The sequence below is a fragment of the Oryx dammah genome, unplaced genomic scaffold (assembly GCF_014754425.2).
Source record: "Oryx dammah isolate SB20612 unplaced genomic scaffold, SCBI_Odam_1.1 HiC_scaffold_13, whole genome shotgun sequence".
NCBI lineage: Eukaryota > Metazoa > Chordata > Mammalia > Artiodactyla > Bovidae > Oryx > Oryx dammah.
Genome location: NW_024070197.1, coordinates 14,919,420 through 14,944,484, shown reverse-complemented (window position 1 = coordinate 14,944,484; position 25,065 = coordinate 14,919,420). Strand labels below are relative to the sequence as shown.

The 25,065-nt window shown below is 50.8% G+C and overlaps 1 protein-coding gene across 1 annotated transcript; it reads left to right on the top strand.

Annotated features, from left to right (window-relative positions):
• Positions 1-11,179: 11,179 nt before the first annotated feature.
• On the top strand, positions 11,180-24,753 carry LOC120872397 (cytochrome P450 2S1). Its single transcript, XM_040252730.1, is given in 10 exon segments — positions 11,180-11,361; positions 12,598-12,763; positions 15,025-15,174; positions 15,938-16,098; positions 16,229-16,408; positions 18,700-18,841; positions 20,306-20,493; positions 23,197-23,338; positions 23,432-23,604; positions 23,606-24,753. Coding segments are annotated over 10 exon segments (1,626 nt in total). The 5' UTR covers positions 11,180-11,187; the 3' UTR covers positions 23,756-24,753.
• The last annotated feature ends 312 nt before the right edge of the window (positions 24,754-25,065 follow it).

Sequence of the window (25,065 nt, the reverse complement as noted above, 5' to 3'; positions counted from 1 at the left end):
GAGGAGAGCGCCCCCTGGTGCAAGTCCTGTGTGAGCGGCAGAAGAAGCTAGTGGGAGTGGATGGGGGGTGTCGCAGTGCGGGGTCGTAGCCGATAGGGAAGGGTGGGCATCAGCGTGGGGCCCACTCCTTCATTTCATCATAGTCCAGGGCAACCAGTCTGTACCAGGCAGGTTGTGGAGTAGGGATGGAGGAAGAGGGAAGGAACAGCCCCAAACAACAGATAGCTACGTGACCTTGAGCAGGTCACCTTGACTTTCTTCTGCCCCATTTTCTTCATCCGATATCATGACACCTCTCTTAAGGTATTAAGGAGTGATAATAAGATTCATGCCTTTTCTAGGAGGAGCCCAAAGGAGATTCCTTAACCCAGGCTGGGGTGGGGGGTATGGGGTCTGGGTCTACTATTTGCTTGCTTGCTTAGTCGCTAAGTCACATCCAACCCTTTTGTGACCCGATGGACTGTAGCCCTCCAGGCTCCTCTGTCCATGGAATTTTTCAGGCAAGAATATTGCGGTGGGTTGTCATTTCCTTCTCCAGGGGATCTTCCCCACCCAGGGATCCCACTGCTGAGCCACCAGTGAAAGAAAGTGAAACTGATAGTTGCCCAGTCCTGGCCACTCTTTGCAATCCCATGGACTATAGAGTCCATGGAATTCTCCAGGCCAGAATACTGGAGTGGGTAGCTGTTCCCTTCTCCAGGGAATCTTTCCAACCCAGGGCTCAAACCCAGGTCTCCCACATTGCAGGCAGATTCTTTACCAGCTGAGCCACTAGGGAAGCCCCAAATCCCTGGCAGGTAGGTATAATTATGAGCCCATTTACAGATGGGGAAAACTGCAAAGTTAAAATAACTTGCTAGAATCACACAGAGAGCTGTGGCAGTGGCAAGACAGAGACTTGAATTCAGGTAATTCCTGTTCTCAGAAGTTTCCAAACTGGAGGTTCCAGCCCTTCAAAGCTCACACTCCAGCCTCCAGCCCGTCTCCCCAGACTCTTCCTGTTCCTTTTGAATGCAAAACTACTCCACACCATCCTAGCCCGCCCCCCCACTCCCCACTCCCACCCCCCAACCCCACCCCAACTTGACCAACTGGCCAAACCACATACTTTCATCAGCCAAGCCAGTTCTTCCCCTAAGAAAGAAAGAAAGACAGCGCTAAGTCGTGTCCAACTCTTGTGATCCCACGAACTGCAGCCCGCCAGGCTCCTCTGTCCATGGGATTCTCCAGGCAAGAATACTGGAGTAGGTTGCCATTTCCTTCAGAGAATTCCAAAGCCAGCTGCTGAGACTGTACACTTTCATCCCACTTATGTCTGTATCTTCCTAGTCGGGTGTTGCTGGGTGGGGAAGATGAACCCTGCCCCTGCCCTGGACCCTGTCCGGCTCTGGGTTTAGAATACAACCAGCATCAGATCAATGATCAAAGATGGGCAATTTAAAGATTCTCTGGGACTTCCCTGGCTTTCCAGTGGTTAAGACTCTGTGTTTCCACTGCAGGGAGGTGCAGGTATGATCACTGGTCAGAGAAGATCCCATATGCGATGCAGCAAGACCAAAAAATCATAATTTTTTAAAAAATAAAATAAATAAAGACCCTCTCTGGCTTCACATGGAAGGTAGATGGGAGCTTGGAGGCCTGGATGCCAGAAGCTTAGAGGAGATTAGGTTGGATCCAAAGGAAAGATAGGAGGGGAGAGATTGAAACCAAATGCTGCAAGCAGAAGGAACCAAACCCTCGTGACTCAGGCACTTGAAATGAGGAAATTCTTAACCAAGAGAAAGATTAAGTGCTAGAGAAACTGTCAAAGACGTTCCATGAACTGCCTGCCTGGAGTTGAAACAAATGCACCAAAGCTGCCTTGACTGGATATGAGTGACCCCAAAAATGGAAGAAAAAGAGGCCAGTTGCAGACAGATATGTGTGTAGTATGTGCTGTCCTGCGTATCCAGTTCTTAAACCTGCAAAAGATTCCCAAATATTGTGTTGGATGCACACATATGTGGTAAAAGAATGAAAAGTTATGTCAGAATAGTAACTGTAAGAGAGTGGTTTCCCTGGCGGGGGGGGCGGGGGGGGTGCAGAAACATGACATCTGGGATATAAAATAAATTGCTTTTAAAAAAAGAAAACAAAACAAAAAACCTCTCCCATCTCTGTATTTGAAATAATTATTTCTAAAACAGAAAAGGAGGACTTCCCTGATGGTACAGGAGAGGATACAGGAGACTTCCCCCCGCACCCCGCAACACTGAATTAGAAATTTTTTTCTTTCCCTAAGTAAATAAATAATAAAAATGGTAACATATAATAAAGTATGTAGACACACTGAATCTTGACAGTTCTTCAAAACCTGTCCTGTCTTGGGAATTCCCTGGTGGTCCAGTGGTTAGGGCTCCAGACTTTCACTGCAGGAGGCCCAGGTTCAATTCCTGATCAGGTACCAAAGATCCCAAATGCCTGTGGCACAGCCAGAAAACAATAAAATAAATTGCTTAAAAAAAAAAACACCTCTCCCATCTCTGTATTTGAAATAATTATTTCTAAAACAGAAAAGGGGGCCTTCCCTGGTGGTACAGTGGATGGCAGTCCATCTGCCAGTACAGGGACATGGGTTCGATCCCTGGTGCAGGAGGATTCCACATGCCTCAGAGCAATTGAGTCTGTGCGCAACAACTACAGAGGCGGTGTGTTGCAACTGTCGAAGCCCATACGCCCAGAGCCCATGCTTTTTAGCAAGAGAAGCCACTGCAGTGAGAAATCCATCACCACAACAAACAGAAAACCCTCACCCAGCAATGAAGACCCAGTGCAAGCAAATAAATAAAAATTTTGAAAAAGGCTCAGAGGAGGATGTTAACCATGTGAAAGTTAGGGCAAAACAAAAACAAAACAGAAAAGAGGAGCTATGAAGCCAGATAATAATCAGATGCAGTTGTAGATAGAGGGAAGGGAGCAAGAGCCATGGCAGGAAAGACCTACAATTTTCTTTATCTCAGCCCTTGGCTGCCTTCCTGAATGTATGGGGCAGTGCCTTACTTTTATCCGCCCCGCCCACCGCCCGCCCCACTACAGGGTATGATACATCGAGGGTCTCAGGAAAAGAGAGGATGGGGTAAGAGTGTTACTGAAGCCAACTTGGGTCCACTCACCTACCATGAAGCAAAACCAATCTACTGATACCAGGTTGTTTGAAGAAAAAGTACAGCAGGGAGCCAATTGCAGGGATCCAATCAAGGAAAACGGGCAGCTCGTGCTCAAAAGACCCAGACCTCCAGAAGGCTTTCAGGGGAGGATTTTTAAAGGCAACATTTGGGGTGAGGGTTGCAGTGTATGGACTTTCTTCTGATTGGCTGATGGTCAGGTAACAGGGTGATGTTTCTGGAATCTTAATCATCAACCTTCTGGTTCCAGGCAGTCTAGTGTCTACTTTGTTTGTGGTCCATGTAGTCACCATCCTCCACCTATGGAGTAGAGGTCGGGGGTTCTTAGTGTCTGCAGAAAAATCAAAGATATGCACAGATCGTTGTGTGTATCCGTTGAGGAGGAACCAGGACTCTGTTTTATGCACAGAACCAACAAACCATTGTTTAAGACATCATTACTTTTCCTACTTAGCCGCTCCTCCCTTGTCTCTGCATCCCCTCACTTCCCTAATTAGCAACTGCTGAAGTCTGTTCTTTGGAACGCCAAGAAGGCCTAAGAGACTAAAGCTTTTTTCTACAAACAAGCAATGGGGGACATAGAAGGTTTTTTGTACCTAGGGCAGCCCCACAGTGTGCTGCTCAGTTTCAAATCCCCCTTTCTTCGATACTCCTCAATCCTGACAGGAACAGGAGCCAGACAACAAACGGAATACAGTTTTGAACAATCATAAACTCAGCAGGGGAATATGGTTTCAGGGGGACTTGGTTTCAAGAGCATGGGATGAAGTGGTGGATGAGAGAGTAAATGAGCGGATGGATGAGGGATGGGACGGGAGACAGCAATAGAAAGCCAAAGAACATTGCTGCCTGTGGACTGTGACATAGCCAAGTCCCTCATGTTACTCGGGCTTCCCTGGTGGCTCAGACAGTGAAGCATCTGCCTGCAATGCGGGAGATCTGGCTTCTGTCCCTGGGTTGGGAAGATCTCCTGGAGAAGGAAATGGCACCCCACTCCAGTACTCTTGCCTGGAAAATCCCATGGACAGAGGAGCCTGGTGGGCTACAGTCCATGGGGTCGCAAAGAGTGGGACACGACTGAGTGACTTCACTTTCCTTCCTTTCCTCACGTTACTCACAGCCAAGGAAGCTCTTAGCATCCAGGGAAACCCTAGGCCCAGTATAGTAGGAAGGAAGCAAGACTCATCTTAAACTTCCCCTTTGCCCAGTTCTGGGTGCTGGGTGGGGTAGCTTTGCAGAAGGGAAGGCAAAGAAACTAAGCAGAGCTGGGGAAAGAATATTTGGGACAAGGAATAAGCCAGAGAGCAGATGGGCCAAGGCTCACCACCAGATAGCAAATCAGGTTCTAGAACTGTAAGGCTTGGAAGATCCAAGCAAAATAAAGCCCCAGCAACTTACAGAACGCACCCACCACACAGCCTGCTGGAACCCTGGGGTTGACAACCCCCAGAGCAGTCTCTTAAAATCCATCATAGTAGACTAAATTTAAAGTCACCCAATGAGAAATTCTCTGGTGGTCCAGTGATTACACCTTGATGCTTTCACTGCCCAGGGCTCCTGGGTTTGATCCCTGGTCAAGGAACTAAGATCTTGCAAGCCACGCAGCACTGCCAAAAAATAAAAATACAAAATTAAGTCACCCAGAGGGTGTCTGATGGGAAGTAGCTGATATGGGGGAGCACAGAGTCAGCTGTCAGTCACTGAATAAGATACATGAGCATCCCCTGATCCAGGGAAAGAGAGATAAGATCTACCAGAGATAACTCAGTTACTGAAGAATCTACCCTGGGAATCTCGGAATCTTTGCTCTGTAGACTGAGATTTTGGAAAACTTGATTGCTCTTTAGAGGAATTTGAGAGACTAGCAAATTTCTCATTCAAATCACTCATTCAACAAAATAATTATTGAGTACCTACTGTGTGCCAGACACTGGGGACACATCAGTGAACCAGACAGAAGTTCCTGCCTTCATGGAGAGCATATTCTGGAGAGGGGAGGCAGAATGAAAATGTGAATCAATATATAACATACTTCAGGAGACTTCCCTGGTGGTCCAGTGGCTAAGACTTCATACTCTGGAGCTGCACTGAGATCCCGTGCCATGATCTTTGTTTTCTGAATGTTGAGCTTTAAGTCAACTTTTTCACTCTCCTCTTTCACTTTCATCAAGAGGCTGTTTAGTTCTTCACTTTCTGCCATAAGGGTGGTGTCATCTGCATATCTGAGGTGACTGGTATTTCTCCTGGCAATCTTGATTCCAGCTTGTGCTTCTTCCAGCCCAGCCTTTCTCATGATGTACTCTGCATATACGTTAAATAAGCAGGGTGACAATATGCAGCCTTGAAGTACTCCTTTTCCTGTTTGGAACCAGTCTTTGTTCCATGTCCAGTTCTAACTGTTGCTTCCTGACCTGCATACAGATTTCTCAAGAGGCAGGTCAGGTGGTCTGGAGACCTGGTACAGCTAAATAAGTAAATACTACTTTTTTGAAACAAAAGATGCTTCCAGGTAGCGATAAAAAGCTATGAAGACAATTTTGTATATATATAATAAACACATTCAAAACTGCCTCTATGCCAGGCATTGTTATTGTAGGTGCTTAATCGCTCAGTCGTGTCTGACTCTTTGTGACCCCGTGGACTATAGCCCGCCAGGCTCCTCTGTCCATGCAGGGATTCTCCAGGCAAGAATACTGGAGTGGGTTGCCATGCCCTCCTCCAGGGGATCTTCCGACCCAAAGACCGAACCCCGGTCCCCTCTACTCCTAGTGGATTCTTTACTGTCTGAGCCACCAGGAAAGCCCATTGTAGAGGCTTAGAAAATATTAATTCATTTCATATTTATTAAGTACCTTACTTTATAAATTATAGCAAGGTCTGGGGTTGGGGATGAAGGGAATTCTGCTTGTGTCATCTATGACAGTCTCTTCCAGAGGGGGCTGGCATTTAAGCTGAGAACAGATGAGCCAGTCTCAATCTCTAGGCCAAGCATTTCAGGCAGAGAGCTAGTGCAAAGACCCTGAGGCCAGCTTGCTGTTTAAAACACTGAAAGAAGGCCAGTGCTCAGGATGAGTGGACCATTCTGAGCATAGAACAGAGTGGGCCCAGATGATGTCAAACAGCAGCCAGTGGACAGATCCCCCAAAAGGGCCCCATTGGCCATCACGAGGGACTTGAATTTAACTACTACGGTGGTGGAAAGTCTTGTCTTGAAATCTTGAGAATCTTTAAAATCTTATGAACTATAGGAATTTGCAGTCAAGTTCATCTTAAAACGTGATTAGACTCTTAGACCTCTGCAATCTTGAAATTTCTATTCTAGACCAGAGCCCTTTCTCTCAAAACATGGCTAGGACTTCCCTGGTGGTCCAACTGTTAAGAACCCACGCTTCCACTGTGGGTTTGATCCCTGGTTCTGGGAAAGTTCCACATGGCAAGGTGCAGCAAAATAAAAGAAAAAAAGGCCAAAATGTTCTCTACAGTCTCGATTCTAGCCTCTGACACCCAAAGGTGTCTCCTGAAATCAGAGAGAGATGGAAAGAGGCTGGCCTACACTTTGTTACAATGAAGCAGGTGTGAGTCCTTAAGTTTTTCCTTTGCCCTGTTCCAGAGGGTCCTGGGAGGTCCCAAGTCCAACGTCTAACCTGCCTGTCCACTTGGCTCTTCTTCTGGGATAGCTAACAGAGAGAATTCCTGATTTCCCCTCCCTCCAGTAAAACTTGCTTCACCAGTTTTCCACCTCTATTTGTCCCTTCTATTTGTCTCCTTCCTCACCTCTGTAAAAGGAAAGCGTCATGTTTCCACTTGCTGAGGACAAAACAAAGCATTAGGGAATGCATTGGTTTCACTAGAAAATACATTTTTCTGGGTTATCACATTCTGAGGTTGCTCACTGTCTTTGCAATAGACTCTGTCCCCTCTACTGCAACAGTCTTTTGGAATAAAAAGTCTCTCCTTACTCTCTAGAATTGTTGTTAGTACATGACAGAATCAACCTGAATTCCTTCGCCTTGCCTTCAAACCAACTGTGTCAGGAAACCCTGCTGACTCTACCTCCAAGTATTAATACATTCAAAATAAATCCATTTCTTTCTCTTCTCACTGGTAGCCACTCTGCTCCCTACCATTAGCATCTCTTGCCTGGACCATGATTGCACTGGGCTCCCAGCTTTTTCTTCCCCTGCTCCCCACTCCCCAACAGTCCCTTCTTCTAAAGGCAGACAGGAAGATCTTTTGAAATGCAAAAAGAGGGGAATTCCTTAGTGGTTACTACTCTGCACTTTTCACTGCGAGTGGCCTTGCAATGCAAGGGACACCGATTTGATCCCTGATCAGGGAAGAGCCCACTCGCCACACAGCAACTAAGCCCGTGTGCCAAACTACAGAGCCAGCACCCTAGAGCCAACGAGCCTCAAATACCGAACCCTCGTGCTGCAACTACTGAGTCCCGTGCACCCTGGAGCCGTCGCTCTGCAATAAAAGAAGCCATAAGAAGCCCACACACCACCACTAGAGAGTAGCCCCGGTTCACGGCAACTAGGGGGAAGCTCACGAACAGCAACAAAGACCCGCCACAGCCAAAAAGTAAAATAAATACATAAATCTTTTTTTAAGAAATAAGAAAAAAATGCAAAGAGAAAATGAATGTTTGAAGGGGTGATGGGAAGAGGCCTGGTGGTTTCTGGGATGATGGTAACTCTCTGTATCCCCATAGGATTTTGGGGTCACACGGAGGATGTACTCATGTGTGGAAATGTGTGCATTTCATTGTGTGTAGATTTACCTGGGAAGTGGCAAGGAATGACCTGTAAACCAATATTAACTCTAGCATGCTAGATGCATGCTAGTTATGATATGCATGTGGATGTGTTTAGAAGTGAAGGATACTGGTGTCTGCAACTGTCTTTGAAATGCAATAAAAAAGATGAATTGATGAGACAAGATGAATAGATCCATAACAAAGGAAAGACAGTTGAAATGTTATCAGTGGAAGCTAGGTGGTGAATATACTGGTGTCTGCTGTATGTTTTAAAGTTTTCCTAATAAAATCTAGATGAAAATGCAAAGCAAACAGAGTAACTTCCTGCTAGAAACCCTTCCATTGCTTCCCCTTTCATTAGAAATAAAACACAAAATCTTTTTGTGACGTCCCTGTCAACCTCAACATCCTCATCCCCTACATTCAATCTGTGATGCAACAGACATTTATTGAGCATCTACTGTATGCCAGGCGCTGCCCCAGGTGCTGGGGTACATCATGAATCTGACACTGTAACTGTCTTCTGCCTGGAGGAGCCCTTTCCCTTGGCCAGCCTCTGAGATTCCTTAAATTGTCTTGATTTGCAAGTTTCTTTACACAGGCGTAAGTGCTCTGAGAGGGCAAGGTTCTCTATGTTACTCATAGCTGCACCGGCAAAGTCTTACTTACAGTTAGACCTCAGTAACAATTAGTCAGAAGAATATTAGCTCTGCATTTGTTTAATATTTGTTATATATGCACCTGGCCCTGTTTTAAGCTATGTACACACATACCTGGTGGCTCAGATGGTAAAGAGTGAGGGACACCCAGGTTCCATCCCTGGGTCAGGAGGATCCCCAGGAGAAGGAAATGGCAACCCACTCCAGTATTCTTGCCTGGAAAATCCCATGAACAGAGGAGCCTTGCAGGCTACAGTCCATGGAGTCAAAAAGAGTTGGACACAACTGAGCGGCTTCACTTTCACTTTCTCACACACATATCTATCTTTTTATATTCTCTTATGTTTGGCCTCTTATTTGTGAGATTTTATTTCCCCGAACAGGGATTGAACAGGGGCCCTTAGGAGTGAGAGCCCAGAGTCCTCATCAGTAGACCACCAGGGAATTCCCACACTTACCTATTCTAAAAAGATCCCCATTTTACAGATGAGTTAACAGAGTCACAGAGAAGTTAGGCTGTGAACTCAAGTAGTCTGGCTTTAGACATCATGGTTCTAACCACTGTGCTATACTGCGAAGTGAATGAATGGTTTAGTCAATCATTCAGACTGGCCTGAGTTCAAATTCTAGTTGAGCCCCTTTGTTAGCTGTGTGGCCTAAGGCTCTCTGAACCTAGATTCTTTATTTTTTTTTTTGTTTGTTTTGTTAACTAATTAATTTTTATTGAAGTACGGTTGATTTACAGTGTCATGTTAATTTCAGGTATACAGCAGGGATTCAGTTACACATGCCCATTTACATACATATATGTGTGTATAATTAATATATGTAGGTATACATGTGTCTATACAAACAAATACATATTTATATATATGTTACATATGTATATATAAATACATTATATATATATAGGTACACATGTATATATTATTTCTTTTTCAGATTCTTCTCCATTACAGTTTATTACAAGGTATTGAGTATAGTTCCAGGTGATATACAGTAGGTCCCTGTTGGTTACATATTTTATATATATGTGTGTATATGTGACTTGCTTCTTGGTAGGAAAGCTACGACAAACCTAGACAGTGTGTTGAAAAACAGAGACTTTACTCTGCCCACAAAGGTCCATGTAGTCAAGGCTATGATCTTCCCAGTGGTCACGTATGGTTGTGAGAGCTGGACTGTAAAGAAGGCAGAGAGCCGAAGAATTGATGCCTTCAAACTATGGTGTTGGAGAAGACTCCTTCAAGTCCCTTGAACAGCAAGGAGATCGAACCAGTCAATCCTAAAGGAAACCAACTCTGAATATTCACTGGAAGGACTGATGCTGAAGCTGAAGCTCCAAAACTTTGGCCATCTGATGCAAAGACCCTGATGCTGGGAAAGATTGAAGGCAGGAAGAGAAGCTGGGCAGGGGATGAGATGGTTAGATAGTATCAGCAACTCAGTGGCCATGGGTTTGAGCAAACTCCAGGCATGCTGCAGTCCCTGAGGTCACAAAGAGTTGGACCCGACTTAGTGACTGAACAACAACATATATATAAGTATATTGTGTGTGTTGGGGGGGGAGGGCGCGCGCTGTGCTGTCTTAGTCGCTTAGTTGTGTCTGACTCTTTGCAACCCCATGGACTGCAGCCCGTCAGGCTCCTCTGTCGATGGGATTTCTCAGGCAAGAATACTGGAGTGGGTTGCCATGCCCTCCTCCAGGGTATCTTCCCGACCCAGGGATCGAACCCAGCTCTTCCTGAGCTGTCCTTGCAGGAGGATTATTTACTGTCTGAGCCACCAGGGAAGCCCAAATATATATGTACATGTGTATATATATATATATATATTTTTTTTTTTTTTCCTTTTTCAGATTCCTTTCCATTCAGTTCAGTTCAGTTCAGTTCAATCGCTCAGTCATGTCCGACTCTTTGCGACCCCATGAACTGCAGCGCGCCAGGCCTCCCTGTCCATCACCAACTCCCGGAGTTCACTCAAACTCACGTCCATCGAGTGGGTGATGCCATCCATTACAGGTTATTAAAAGATACTGAGCATAGTTCCCTGTGCTATACAGTGCGTCCTTGTTGATTATGTATTTTATATATTGTTAAAGGTCCCGTCCCCCCTCTTAGTTCATGGTGAAGATGTAAGATGCTGGAGGAAACCGGCTCAGACCCACCACACAAGCCCGCACGCGAGCACACACACCCAGATAACAGTGAGGAAGGAGGCAGGAGCTAGGGAGGGCGGCGCGGGGTCGCCGCCAGGCACTGGGGTGTGGCCTCCAGGAGGACGCCAAAGTCCCAGGCTTGCAGGTTCCTCCCGTGGGTCCACGCCCTACCTGGGGCGCGGGGAGCGGTCTCCGCCCCCTCGAACCTGGGGGACCTAGGACCGTTGGGGAGTGTGTCCCCGACACCAGGCGGCGGCAGTCGTCTGGGAGAAAGAAATCCGGCGGCGGGGAGAGAATCCCGCCCGCACGCCACGGGAGAGGCTCCGGCCCCGCCTCCCTCGGGCGGATTCCGGCGGGGAAGGAGGGAGGGAGCCGCCCCGCACCCGCCCCCGACGGGCCGGGCCGCGTGGGGCTTCTGAGAACCGGAGAAGCCGCAGACCTGCAGAGATGGAGGCGGCAGGCACCTGGGCGTTGCTGCTGCTGCTTCTCCTCCTGGTGGTGACGCTGGTGCTGCCTGCGACCTGGGCCCGCGGCCACCTGCCCCCGGGGCCCACGCCGCTGCCGCTGCTGGGCAACCTCCTGCAACTCCGGCCGGGGGCGCTCTACCTGGGGCTCCTGCGGGTGAGCGGCCGCGTGACGTCCCGGCTAGAGGAGAGGGGGTGAGAGGGGTGCCAGAGGCAAGAGACGCTAGGGGACCCCAAACCGGGAGACCGCGCAGAGAGGCCCTTGAGTATCCTAGAGGATGCAGGCGAAGAGGCTACGGATGCCCCGGGATGGGGTGGGAGTAAGGGTCCCGGGCTGAGATAGTTGAGGGAGTGATGGTGAGAAAGGAGGCAAGGGTGGGGATGGCGCTGGGAGAGGCAGAGAATCCTGGAGAGGGTGTGAGGGGTCGGAAGCAGGATCCAGAGTGGCAGGGGTCCCGGGTTAGAGAGACTGGGAGAATCCTAGGAAGGTTGAAGCGGGGTGCAGGGAACCGGAGCTGAGACAAGAGACCTCAAGCAGAAGAGACCGTGGTGGCTTGGCCCACTGGGAGAGGTAGCGGGGAGACACAGGTGAGTCTCCTGAGGAGGGAGCAGAGAGTGAAAAGAAGGTGTCCCACACCACCCCACCCCCCGCCCCTCACGCGGGGGAGTTGGAGGCTGGAGGATTCCAGGAATCTGTCTGCCCAGACTGATGGGGATAGGGCTGGAGACGGGTGGGGGGAGGGGAGGAGAATACATAGAACTCAGCTAGGAGGGAGCCGGAAGCTCCTGGGAAGGAGAAAGGGGGGAAGAGAAAGAAGGCTGGGGTGGCCCCAACCTTTTCAGGGTGGGGGGAAGTGAGGAAAGGCCAGAGGTTCCCCATTCTGGGGTCCTCCATACCGGCAAGGCCAGTAGTGGTCTTGTTTGGAGAGAGAGAGTGCTGGTGCTTGGTGATATCTGCTCCCAGAATTTGAGGATTTAGCAGTGACTCAAAGGAGTGGTTAGTTTTTTGGGGGTGCGGGGATTAAGGAAGCCCACTGTTATCATCCGTGCCCATTTTTGCTGCTGTATGTCTGAGTTGTGGAAGTAATGGTGGGTCTTGGGTAGTCCTGGCGTCAAAAGTTAGGGCTCTGCAGGGTAAGGGGATGGGGACCAGAGAGTGTATTGGTGATGGAGTTTGGGGAAGGAGAGCTTTTGGGGGCAGGAGGCTGGGAGCCTGGTACAAAACAAGAACTGAATCTCCCAAAGGGACTATTTCCATTTGGGGTGAGGCAGAAGCAGAAGGGGTTCCTCTTAGGTGGTTCATCCAGAGACAAGGGGTCGAGATGGAGACACACAGACTTTGAGAGGCAGCAGCCTGCCCCACATCACTCACGCTTCTCCTCCCTGCTCCCAGCTGAGTAAGAAGTACGGACCGGTGTTCACCGTGTACCTGGGACCCTGGCGGCGCGTGGTGGTCCTGGTTGGGCATGAGGCTGTGCAGGAGGCCCTGGGAGGTCAGGCCGAGGAGTTCAGCGGGCGGGGGATGGTGGCAACGCTGGAGAGGACCTTCGATAGCCACGGTGAGTCACCAGGGGAGCTGGAGGCTGCTGGGTCCCTTCACTCAGAGCCTGCCACCATTTATTGGCCTGTGGTCATCTGTGCATGGTTCAGGGTCTCTGGGCCTCTGATTCCTCATAGGTAAAATGGGATGATAACAATGCCTATTACCTAATGGTACTGAAGTTTGCTCAAAGTCAGCACTCATTAGTTATCTGGTTGTAGTAGTTATTACTGCTCCAGGGGAAGCCGCAGGGTTGGGAGGAAAACGGAGAGCATTTGAGACACTGGGAATTAGTGGGCAAACTCTCAAAATGTACAAACGAGTCTCTGTGTTAAGATTGAAAGCAGGAGGGTAGTGCTGGGTGCTCCAGGGAACACAGCAGTGAGTAAACAGCCTCAGCCCTGCTCTCCCGGAGCACACAGGTCAGGAGCAGACAGACCTGTCGCCTGATAGTGACAGGCCAGAGAGATCAGGGCTGGCCTGCGGGAAGCCCTGGGACTGGTGGAATCGGAGGAGGCGCCTGGCCCAGCCTGTCCAGGAGGTCTTCCTGAAAGATGGGGAGAGTCTGAGCTGAGACTCATAGGATTAGGGGAACAGTGCTCCAGGCAGAGAGACCAGCACCTACAAAAGCACAAAGGTGAGATAAGCATGCGTTCATCGACTGACAACTTTTCATTACACCTGGCTGGGTACCGGGAACACAGCAGTAACAAATGTAATGACATGTTTTACTGTGGAAGTGATGAACTGTGTGAGAAGACAATGGAGGGAGAGACTAGACTTCTAAAGCCAGGTGGCGCTAGTGGTAAAGAACCCCCCTGCCAACATAGGAGACGCCAGAGACTCGGGTTCGATTCCTGGGTTGGGAAGATCCCCTGGCGGAGGAAATGGCAACCCAGTATTCTTGCCTGGAAAATAATTTCACAGACAGAGGAGCCTGAAAGGCTACAGTCCATGGGGTTGCAAAGAGTCAAACATGACTGATCATGCATGCACTGTCCTGAAAGCAGGACAGAGGGGACCTTTACTGGCCACAGGAGCAGAGGGAGTTGAGGGAAGAATAGAAGGAATCGGGGAAGGCTTCCTAGAGAGGGTGACATTTAAGCTGAGACCTCCAGGCTGAGTGGAGTTAGTTCAGTGAGGAGGAAGAGGCGAGTGGTCCAGGCAGAGGGAACAGCAGGGGCAGAGGCAGAGGGGCCATGCTGACACCTTTGAGGAAGTGAGAAAAGGCCACTGTGAGTGCATGAGGAACAAAGCTGGAGACGTCTGCGGGGCCTGATCATGCAGAGCCTGAGTCAAGCCAGACTTTGGGTTTTCCTGGAAAAGAACAGAGTCAGAGTTAGAAAGGTCCTCTGGTTCCTGTGTGGGAGTCCAGAGAGGGGCTTGGCCTGGACCAGGGCTGGGGCCGTGGAGTGGGGAGGGGAGGTGGTCGGGGGAGGAACGCAGGACTCTGGGCAGGGAATGGAATGCTCAGTAGCTGAGCCAAGGAGAGATGCTGAGGCCAGTGTGGGGCCCAGTGGAGGGATGGGTGGGCAGGGGACATCCAGAAGGAGGCGTCCAGGAGGCCACTGTGGGCTGGCATTCTACAGTGGAAACAGCTCCGAGCAGGGAAGGGTCTGTCCAGAGCAAGTCTCTTGGATAAAGAGGAAAACAGTGCAATTCCTTCCTCCTCCCTCCCTGGACCCAAAGCCCATGCATGCGTGCTAAGTCGCTTCAGTCATGCCCGACTCTTTGGAACCCTATAGACTGCAGCCCGCCAGGCTCCTCTGTCCTCTGTCCATGGGATTCTCCAGGAAAGAATACTGGAGTGGATTGCCATTTCCTTCTCCAGGGGATCTTCCCAACCCCAACCCGCCTCTCTTATATGTCCTGGATTGGCAGACAGGTTCTTTACCGCTAGGGCCAGCTGAGAAGACCTGCATAAATGTTAAGATAGATGGATAGAAGGGTGGGAGGGAGGGAGAAAGAGGAAGAGGAAGGAAGGATAAATGGATGGGTGGGTGAATAGAGGAATAAAAAGATGGCTAGAGAGAAGAAAGGAAGACATCTTCATTCACCTCGGTGAATTATCCAGACACAAGTCTGGATAATCCCCGTTAATGACTCCCCAGGAGGTCAGTCTCTGACGAAAGGTTTGGCACTGATGGAGCACCTCCTGAGTCCTCCTCCCTGGACTAGGTTCATATGGACCCAGGACAGGGCACCTCCCTGGGGGGAAGGAAGGAGTCCTGGGGATCAGGGGGAGGGCCGGTCCCTCCTTGAGCCTAGCTGTCTCTGCAGGGGTGTTCTTCTCCAACGGGGAGCGATGGAGGCAGCTGAGGAAGTTCACCACACTGGCTCTGCGGGACCTGGGCATGGGGAAGCGAGAAGGCGAGGAGCTGATCCAGGCGGAGGCCCGATGCCTGGTGGAGGCTCTCCAGGGGACAAAAGGTCAGCAGGGCTGCCGCCTATGGCAGGAACTTCTCCCCTCGGGGCCAGGCTGGGGGCTCTGTTTACTCCACCTCTGTCTTCCTCTGCCTCCGTCCACCCTGCTGTCTCCCTGAGAGCTGTCACATCACTCTTTCTGCCTCTTCTTTTTCTCTGTGTGTGCTCAATTGCTCAGTCACGTCAGACTCTTTGTGACCCCATGGACTGTAGCCCGCCAGACTCTCCTGTCCATGGGATTCTCCAGGCAAGAATACTGGAGCAGGTTGCCACAGCCTCCTCTAATAGATCTTCCAGACCCAGGGATCAAACCCACGTCTCCTTCATCTCCCGCCCTGGAAGGTGGATTCTTTACCACTGGGCCACCTTTCTCTATTTTTCTGTGATTCTCTCCTGTAAGTCTCTCTCTCTCTAACTCTCTCTCTCTTTTTGCCCCTGGCCAAGCCAAGCCAAGTGGCACGTGGGATCTAGTTCTTTGATTAGGGATTGAACCCTCGCCCCCTGCAGTGAGAGTGCAGACTCTTAGCCCCTGGCCCCCCAGGGAAGTCCCCATGTCTGACTCTCTTTCCCAGTCTGACTCTCAGTATCTTTCTTTCGCTGACTCTGCCTCCCTATCTCTCTCTGTCTCAGTCTGCTGTCTCTGTCTCCCTCTGTGCCTGTCTCTTTCTGGTGGTGTCAGGGCCCTCTTCCATCTGTGGACCAGCTCTGCCCAAGCCAGTTCCGCTCTGCCTGTCTCCATCACAGCCTCCCCACTGTGCCCCCTCCCCAGGACAGCCGTTTGACCCCTCCTTGCTGCTGGCCCAGGCCACCTGCAACATCATCTGCTCCCTCATCTTCGACCTCCGCCTCCCCTACGACAATGAGGAGTTCCGGGCCGTGGTCCGGGCAGCTGGCGGCATTGCTGTGGGGGTCAGCTCCCCGTGGGGCCAGGTGAGTGGCTGGGACCCCTCTCCAGCCACCTTCCCCAAAGGTCTTCCAGGTAACCCCAGAGCGCCCTGTCCACCTGCCCCTCCGCCCTGGTGCAGGGCCCCTGGGAAAACAGCTGTTGTTCTCCCCGCAGACCTACGAGATGTTCTCCCGGTTCCTACAGTGCCTCCCAGGCCCCCACACGCAGCTCCTCGGCCACTTGGGCACCGTGTCTGCCTTCGCCGCCCAGCAGGTGGGGCAGCACGAGGGCAGCCTGGGCGCCGCAGGCCCCGCGCGCGACCTCGTGGACGCCTTCCTGCTGAAGATGGCAAAGGTGGGGAAGGTTGGGGTTGGGGGGCCTCCTGGCCGGCCCCCACCCGGGTGGTGTAGCTGGGACGCCGTCAGCCTCCCTCTTTCTCTCTGCAAGTGCCTCTGTGAATGCAGGTCTGAGTCCCTTGCATCTTCTCCTCCCTCCAACCTCAGCCCCCTGCCCAGGCCTCAAGCCCCTTGACCCGCTGCTGTCAACCCTCACTGTCACTTCCCCCCGCCCACACAGCACAATTCCTATTAATTACAGTGGTTTACTTATGAAAACTTGCAGTTGCAAATTATACTAAGAAAGTCCTCTTTATTATTTGAGAACAACCAGCATATGGGAAAATTCACATTACGATGACCCTGTGGAAATAACTAGTTTTTAATTGTACACACTTTGCAATTAAGGGAGATATTCAGGGCCACAGTCTTTGAATACATGCAGCCACCCTGTTCACGGAGAGAGAGGAATTTTTTTTCTTAACTCTGTGGCCCTACTTTTTTTTTTTTTTTTTAGCCATGCCACGCGGTTTGTGTGATCTTAGTTCTCCTACTGGGAATTGAACCCAGGCCCTCAGCAGTGAAAGTATGGAGCCCTAACCACTGAACTGCCAGGGAATTCCCATTTCCTTTCATTTTTTGAATTAAAAAGATTTAATTATTTGAGATGAACAGATATTACTATATATAAAATAGATAAACAAGGACCTACTGTATACTACAGGGAAGTATATTTAATGTCTTGTAATAACCTATAATGGAAGACTTTGAAAAAGAATATATGTAGTATGATTCAGTTATGTGTGTATAACTGAATATACATTCTGTATACAATCAGTATAACTCTGCTGTACCCTGGAAACATCATAAATCAACCAGACTTCTGTAAAAAATTAAAATGTAAACAATTTGGAAGTTCTCTGGTGGTCCAGTTGTTGGGTCTCCACGCTTTTGCTGCCAAGGGCTTGGGTTCGATTCCTGGTCAGGGAACTAGGAGCCCACAAACTGTGTGGCATGGTCAAAAAAAAAAAAAAAAAGAAATATACAGTTTAATAGTGTTAGATATTAATTATATCATCACCACCCATCGCCAAAACTCTTTTCAACCAGCAAACCTGAAATTCTGTACTCCCCCTTCTTCCCTCCTCCAGCCCCCAGCCACCCCCTTCTACATTTTGTCTCTATGAATTTGACTGCTCTAGGCACCTCATGTGTGTGTGTTAGTAGCTAAGCTGTGTCCGAATCTTTGTGACCCCATGGACTATAGCCTGCTGCGCTCCTCTGTCCATGCAGTTCTCCAGACAAAAATACTGGAGTGGGTAGCCATTCCCTTCAGGGGCGCTTCCTGACCCAGGGATCGGACCCAAGTCTCCCACATTGCAGGCGGATGCTTTACCATCTGAGCCACCGGTATTTGTCCTTTGGTGGCTTATCTCATTTAGCATAATGTCCTCAGGATTCATTATCGATCTACCTCGTGACAAGATTTCCCTCCTTATTAAGGCGGAATTGTATAAATATAGCACATTTTCTTTATCCATTCATCCACCAGTGGACACTTGGATTACTTCCACCTTTTGGCTAGCGTGTGAATCAAGCTGCGATGAACATGGGTGTACAAATGTCCTTCGAGATCCTGCTTTCTGTTTTGTTTTCTTGCTTTCTACTCTTTTGAATAAATCCCCAGAAGTGGAATTGCTGGATCACGTGGTAATCCTGTTTGTAGCTTTGGAGGTACAGCAGTCTATACCATTTACCACAATAGCTGCACCCTGCTCTTTTTGTGTGTGGCTGCGCTTGAGCTTTCTCTAGTTGCGGTGAGCAGGGGCTACTTTTCTTTGTGGAACACGGGCTTCTTACTGCGGTCGCTTCTCTTGTTGCGGAGCATGGGCTTTAGGAGTGTGGGCTCAGTGGTTGTGGCGCACAGACTTCATTGTGGGATCTTCCCGGACCGGGGATCAAACCCATGTTTACTGAGTTGGCAGTCGGATTCTTAACCACTGGGCCACCAGGGAAGTCCCTGCTGCACCCTTTCACGTGTCCCCTTGGTGATAGGGGTTCCCGTTTCTCCACATCCTCATCAACACTTGTCATTTTCTGTTTGCGTTTTTTTTAATCGTAGCCACTCTTTCATTTTTAAACCATTTCAAGCCAACAGAAGTAATGTCAAGACCCAACTTGCCCATGCATTTTATTTAAACTCCCTGACAAAGCTTTTCACTTGCTGCCCTATACCCTAAACGGGGCTGTGCTGGATCTCTAATGCCCGCAGCCTGCGTTGTCTGAGTCCCTCTGCTTGGTTTCTCCCAGGAGAAGCAAGACCCAAACACAGAATTCACCGCCAAGAACCTGCTGATGACGGTCGTGTATCTGCTGTTCGCCGGGACGGTGACCGTCAGCACCACGATCCGCTACACCCTGCTGCTCTTGCTGAAATACCCTCAGGTCCAAGGTAAGAGCCTTCTCCACCAGCTGGGCCCCGGGAACAGGAGAGTGGGCAGTCTGAGCCAGAGCATGGAGATGAGAATGAGCCCGGACATCCAGGGTGTCTGAGGAGCGGGAAGTCTGGGGACTGCCGGCTGTAGCTCAAGGCACAGTGAAATGAGAAGGGAGGCAGGAGATGTCTCCGGCCTTGCTGCCTTGGTGGTACATTGTACACCTCACCCTGAGCAGTGCGGAGCCATGGAGGGCTGCTGAGCAAGGGAAGTCAAGGTCAAGGAGGGCAAGGTCAAATGAGCATTTAAAAAAAATGTTTTGGTCTGTCATGAAGAAGTAGGTTGTAGAGTGTGAAAGTGGACGCCAGGAGGTCAGGATGGAGCCAGTGCAGGGAAGTGGGTGGCAGAGAACAGGGCTGCGCCAGGCTGTGAGGAGGGAAGAGGGGGCCTGGTAGGCAGGTGGTAGAGGATGACAAGGGAGGGAGGCGTCCAGGGACAGGCCCAGGGCTCTGGCCAGGGGATGGGGGAACCGTGAGGCCACCCTGAGATGGGGGCAGAGGGATGAGGAGCTATTTCAGGGGAGACGCTGAGGCCGTGCGTGCATGCTCAATTGCTCAGTCGTGCCCTACTCTTTGCCGACTGTAGCCCGCCAGGCTCCTCTGTCCATGGAATTTTCCAGCCAAGAATACTGGAGCAGGTTGCCATTTCTTCTTTCAGGGGATCTTCCCAACACAGGGGTCGAACTTGAGCCTCCTACATTGACAGGCGGGTTCTTTGCCACCGAGCCACTGGGGAAGCCCCATTGGGAGACAGTTTGAGTGTGAGGAGCCTGGGACCACCAGGGGGAGGCATCCAACCCGGGTCAGAACTGAAGATAAAAAACAAACTGGGGTTATCAGAGCACAGGCAAGACCTGAAGCTGTGTTGGTGAAGGAAGGCTGGGAATGTGCCCCAAGGCACTGCAGCATTTCAGGGGCAGGCCACTCTATCAAATGCCATCGAGCCAGTGGGATGGGATGACAGGGAAGCTGGGGCGTGGTGGCCTTGGTGGAATGGAGTCAGCTGCGATTTCAGCTCACCAGGCCTCAGTGTTCTTATCTGGGAAATGGGGCTACGTAATGGCTACCCCCCCGCCACCACAGGATTGTTGCGGGAATTGGAAGAAGAGAGACGTGATGCCCAGCACACAGGATGTCCGGGCTATGGAAGGCCAGAGGACTCTCCCTTCCTGCCCACCAGCCTCACCCCTAACCATAGCTGATCAAGAAGTTGGGAGTTCCCTGGTGGTCCAGTGGTTAGGATGCCACGCTTTCACTGCCAAGGGCTTGGGTTCAATCCCTGGTCAGGAAACTAAGATTTGGGCAGCACAGCTAAATAAATAAATAATTGTTTGAAGAAGAAGAAGAAGGTGAGATGTCCAAGGGGAGATCAAAGGACCCCGCCCAGCCTTTGACCTCCAATTCTCCTCTTCTTGCGTGCAGAGCGCGTGCAGGAGGAGCTGATTCGAGAGCTGGGGGCTGGCCAGGGGCCAAGCCTGGGGGACCGAGCCCGCCTCCCCTACACGGATGCAGTTCTGCACGAGGCGCAGCGGCTGCTGGCGCTGGTACCCATGGGAATACCCCGCGCCCTCACCAAGACCACCCGCTTCCGGGGGTACACCCTGCCGCAGGTAGGTTTTCCGGTCAGCCAGATCCAGCGGCTCTCTCTCCCCTGAGCCTTGGCTCCGAGTCCCTTGCTGTCTTTGTTTCTGGATCTTGGTCTGTTTTCTGTGTCTTCGTCTTCCTCCTGTCTCTTCGTCTTCCTCCTGTCTCTCTCTCCTCTCTGGATGACATCTTCCTCTCTTTCTGTCCTTGTCTCTGCACCTCTGTTTCCTTCTGTGTACCTTTTCTCTTACATTTTGACGCCGTCTCTGAGCCTGTTTGCCCGTGTGTCCAATGGATCCTAATTCTTTGTTGTTGAGTCGCTAAGTGGAGTCTGACTCTTCGCGACCCCTCAAACTGCAGCCCACCAGACTCCTCTGTGCCCCGCTATTCTGCCTCCTTCCAGTTGTGGCTGAGATGGCTGAGACAATCAGATAAGGTGACAGGCAGGGAAGCAAGTTGAGAATTGAGGGCCAACGGAGGCCTCTCCCCTCCACCCTCCCCATTTCCCTCCTCGCTGCAAAGGCAATCAGGCTCTCCTTCCCTCCGCACCTACACTGTACTCAGTTCCTGCCACTTCATTCGAGAGCAACTCACAGCTAGCACCACCAGGGGGCGACATCTCCCTGGAAACCGCAAGTGCCTTTCTGGCAAGCTGCTCCTTGAGTTTGTTGTAGAATCCAACTCAAAGCAGTTAGAATCCAGTCCTGCTGTTTCCTAGCTGAGACCTGGAGCAAATCACTTCGCCCTCCACCTACTTCTCTACAAAATCGGAAACAATAATATTATCAATTTGAAATTGTAAGGAATCTGTGAAATGAGGCTTGTGAAACACCAAATGAGAGACTTCCCCAGTGGTTCAGTGGTTAAGACCCCCAAATTTCCAATGCAGGGGGCACAGGTTCAATCCCTGGTCGGGGAAGTAAGGTCCCACATGCCATGTGGCGTGGCCAAAAAGAAAAACACCAAAACACCAAATGAGCTGTGCAGGAAATGGAGCTCCTATGTACCCCGCAGCAGCAACTATTGGTAAAGCGAGGACCATTGCAACTACAATAACTACGATAATGGCAACAGCAGTTACAGGCATCAGTGATCAAGGACCTGCTCAGTGCCAGATATTACTCTAAATGCTTTGCACATATTACCTTATTTAACCTTCAGAGCAACACTATAGCTTTATCATGCCCACTTTACAGATGAGGAGACTGAGCCTTGAGAGGTTAGATTTGCCAAGCTCACCCAGCCTGCGAGCAATAGGGGTAGGATTTAAGCTCAGAGCCTATGCTTTAACCATTGCTATCTGTCTTTCTCTTCTTTTTTTTAATCTCTTTTCTGAACAGCGACAGTATGACCTTCTCCTCAGTGCTCACTCAAGCTTCCCAATTCAGAGCCCCAGTAGCCAGTGTCTTTAATAAAGGAGGTCCCTCACCCCCTCCTCAGATTCCCGACCTTCGTTCACCCTCCACCATAGTCTTGGGGACATGGGGACTATGATCTCAGCTGAAGGGGCTGCCCCTCTCCCCAAACCCGAGCAGGGGGATGCCTTCATGGACAGCCCTCACCCACCCACCCTTCACCTTCAGAAGATCATAGTGGCAGAAAGCTGGACTCTGAGCTAAGTGGCTTAGGATAGCCACAGCTTAATCACAGCGTACCCTCAAGGTATAATAACAAATGTAAAAATAATAAGCTCTGCCTAGCCATGTCCAGATGTTGCCTCAAGCAAGTTGCTTAAGATCTCTGAGCCTTTGTTTTCCCATCTTTTTTTTTTGGTTACACAACTTGCAACTATTAATAGTTTCCTGACCAAGGATGGAACCCATGTCCCCTGCAGTTGCAGCACAGAGTCCTAGCTATTGGACTGCCAGGGAAGTCCCCCGTCTCTAAAATAGGGGTCATATTAGTAACTGTTCCCTGGACTTGTTAAATGAAGAAGGAAATGGCAACCCACTGCAGTACTCTTGCCAGGAAAATCCCATGGACAGAGAAGCCTAGCCGGCTATAGTCCATGGGGTTGCAAAGAGTCAGATACGCCTGAGCACTCATACATACCTGCAGACTTGTTAAAAAGATTTAGTGAGTTTGTGTATCTTTGTGAGTAAGTATAATATGTGTATATAGTATATAAGAGGTAATATATGTAATACTTAATAAGATGCCTGATCTGTAAAAGTACTCAGTAAACATGATGCCACTATGTTTTGTGAGTCAGTTTCCCCAGACTCTAGACTGCTGTGCTCTGCCCTCAGGAACTGAAAACCTTGGGGGTGAGGGATATTTGTAGTTTGGGGTGTTTTTTATATTTTTTTATGTCCCTACTGTTTTCCAAGAGCTTAGGGGCCAGAATTTTGGAGGGAGGGTGGGGTTCGGGGGTGCTGTACTGGGTCTTCGTTACGGCGTATAGACTTCTCTAGTTGCCCCTCGGCATGCGGGGTCTTCATTCCCCAAAAAGTGTCCCCTGCGTTGGAAGGCAGATTCTTAGCCACTGGGCCACCAGGGGAGTCTGGATATTTGTAGCTTTGTTATGACCTACCCTGGTGGCTCAGATGGTAAAGAATCTGCCTGCAGTGCGGGAAATCCCTGGGTCAAGAAGATTCCCTTGGAGGAGGAAACAGCAACCCGCTCCAGTATTCTTGCCTGGGGAATGCCATGGACAGCAGAGCCCGGCGGGCTACAGTCTATGGGTTCGCAAAGAGTCGGACATGGCTGAATGACTACCACCACCACAGGGCACAGAGATCTTCCCCCTTCTCGGCTCCATCCTGCATGACCCCGCGGTCTTCAAAAAACCCGAGGAGTTCAACCCAGGCCGATTCCTGGATGCGGATGGGAAGTTCAAGAAGCACGAGGCATTCCTGCCCTTCTCCTTAGGTATCTTCTGGGGCCGCCCCTGCCCACTCATCGGTCCCCCTGTGCCTGGCGGGGAGGGTGGCTGACGCAGCGCCACCTCTCTCTTCCCTCCAGGTAAGCGCGTCTGCCTCGGGGAGGGCCTGGCTCGGACCGAACTCTTCCTCCTGTTCACTGCCATCCTGCAGGCCTTCTCGCTGGAGGGCCCGTGCCCCCCGGGCGCCCTGAGCCTCCAGCCGGCCATCAGTGGCCTTTTCAACATCCCCCAAGCCTTCCAGCTGCGATTCCGGCCCCACTGACCTCCACCCCACCCCCACCTGCTGTGTGGACTGGATGACAGAGGGAGCCTTGGGAGGGTGCACCCTCGACGGTGGGCATGGACATGGCTGTGTCTCCAGAGCCATGCGTCTAGGGCAGCCTCATTCACACCCATGTAGGTGAATATTCACACACGTATGTTCAGCCTCCACATCCGCAGGGTTATCAGCACCAAGACACACCCACGAGGACCATAAGGCAACTGCGCCACACTGCTTTCTAAAGACAGAAATTCAGCCCATCTGAAATCACAACCACATACCCAGATAACCCACCAACTCAACACACAGCACAACCACCCTGGACTCACAGCCCACACATGGGCGTTCAGCGGCTGCCGTTACAACTCACGGAGATGGCCACAGTGTTTACGGCCCACACACCCTCTGAGTGCATCAAATTTACTGGTGCCACCGTCTCTGGGAGCCTGGAGCAGAGACCCCAGGCTGGGTCACATCACCACATACATGTCCTCAGAGAGGTATGTCCCTTGGTGACCCTACCGCTATCCAGGCATAAGACTGTCACCATCCACAGGCCCCCAACCATCGAAGGACACAGCCAGCCCATGTGTGTGTGACACCAGCCTGACTGCTGGATATCTCCCCGCTAAGACACAACACAGCCTCGGGGGCCACAGTTGCGGCCTCTGCACCTTCAGCCAAGGGCATCCCCTTTGCAGGTACCCTGATCCTCAGATGCCCCCAAATACAGACACACCCCAGTGTGCAATTGTGCACACAAGCCTGGGGACCAGGTAAAGTTGGACACACGTGGACCCCCAGGCCAGAGTAGCGTGCGCACGCACACACACACACACACCCAGCTTATATCAGGGATTGAACCCATGTCTCTTATGTCTCCTGCATGGGCAGGCAGGTTCTTTGCCACTGAGCCTCCAGGGAAGCCCTAGCCTCCCAGGCTCGCCCTCCGCCCCCACCAGCACATACACTGACCCACCGCCCTGACTGTGTCACAGTCCCAGCTAGACCCCTTGGAAGGAGCCAGATTCCAGTTAGCCGTGTCAGGGAAGAGGCCAGTTCTGACGTTCTTGCCACTTGGAAGGTCCCCGTTTTGCAATAAAAGTTTGTTTCTGGCCCCGGGGCTGGACCTAGTCTGAGTGTGACAGTGTCCATCATTGTGAGTAAGGGGTGGGGACGGGGGTCCACCCCTCCCTCGAGGCTAGGCGGGAACTGAAAAACATGGCCCCCGCCTACCCTGGCTGTTGACATCAGTAGCAGATGTGGAGGTGGTGGGGGAGGGGAGCTGTCCTAGGCCTCACTTCCGGTGAGGCTGGTGGGGGGAGGGGCAGGACTGGGGGGGGCGGGGGCATGGGGCGGTGGGGGGACCTCAGTTTGGGACAGCCTGAAGGTGACCGCCCAGCACCCTGGGCACCCTCCCAAACTGAAAGCAGATGCTGAAACACAAACCCT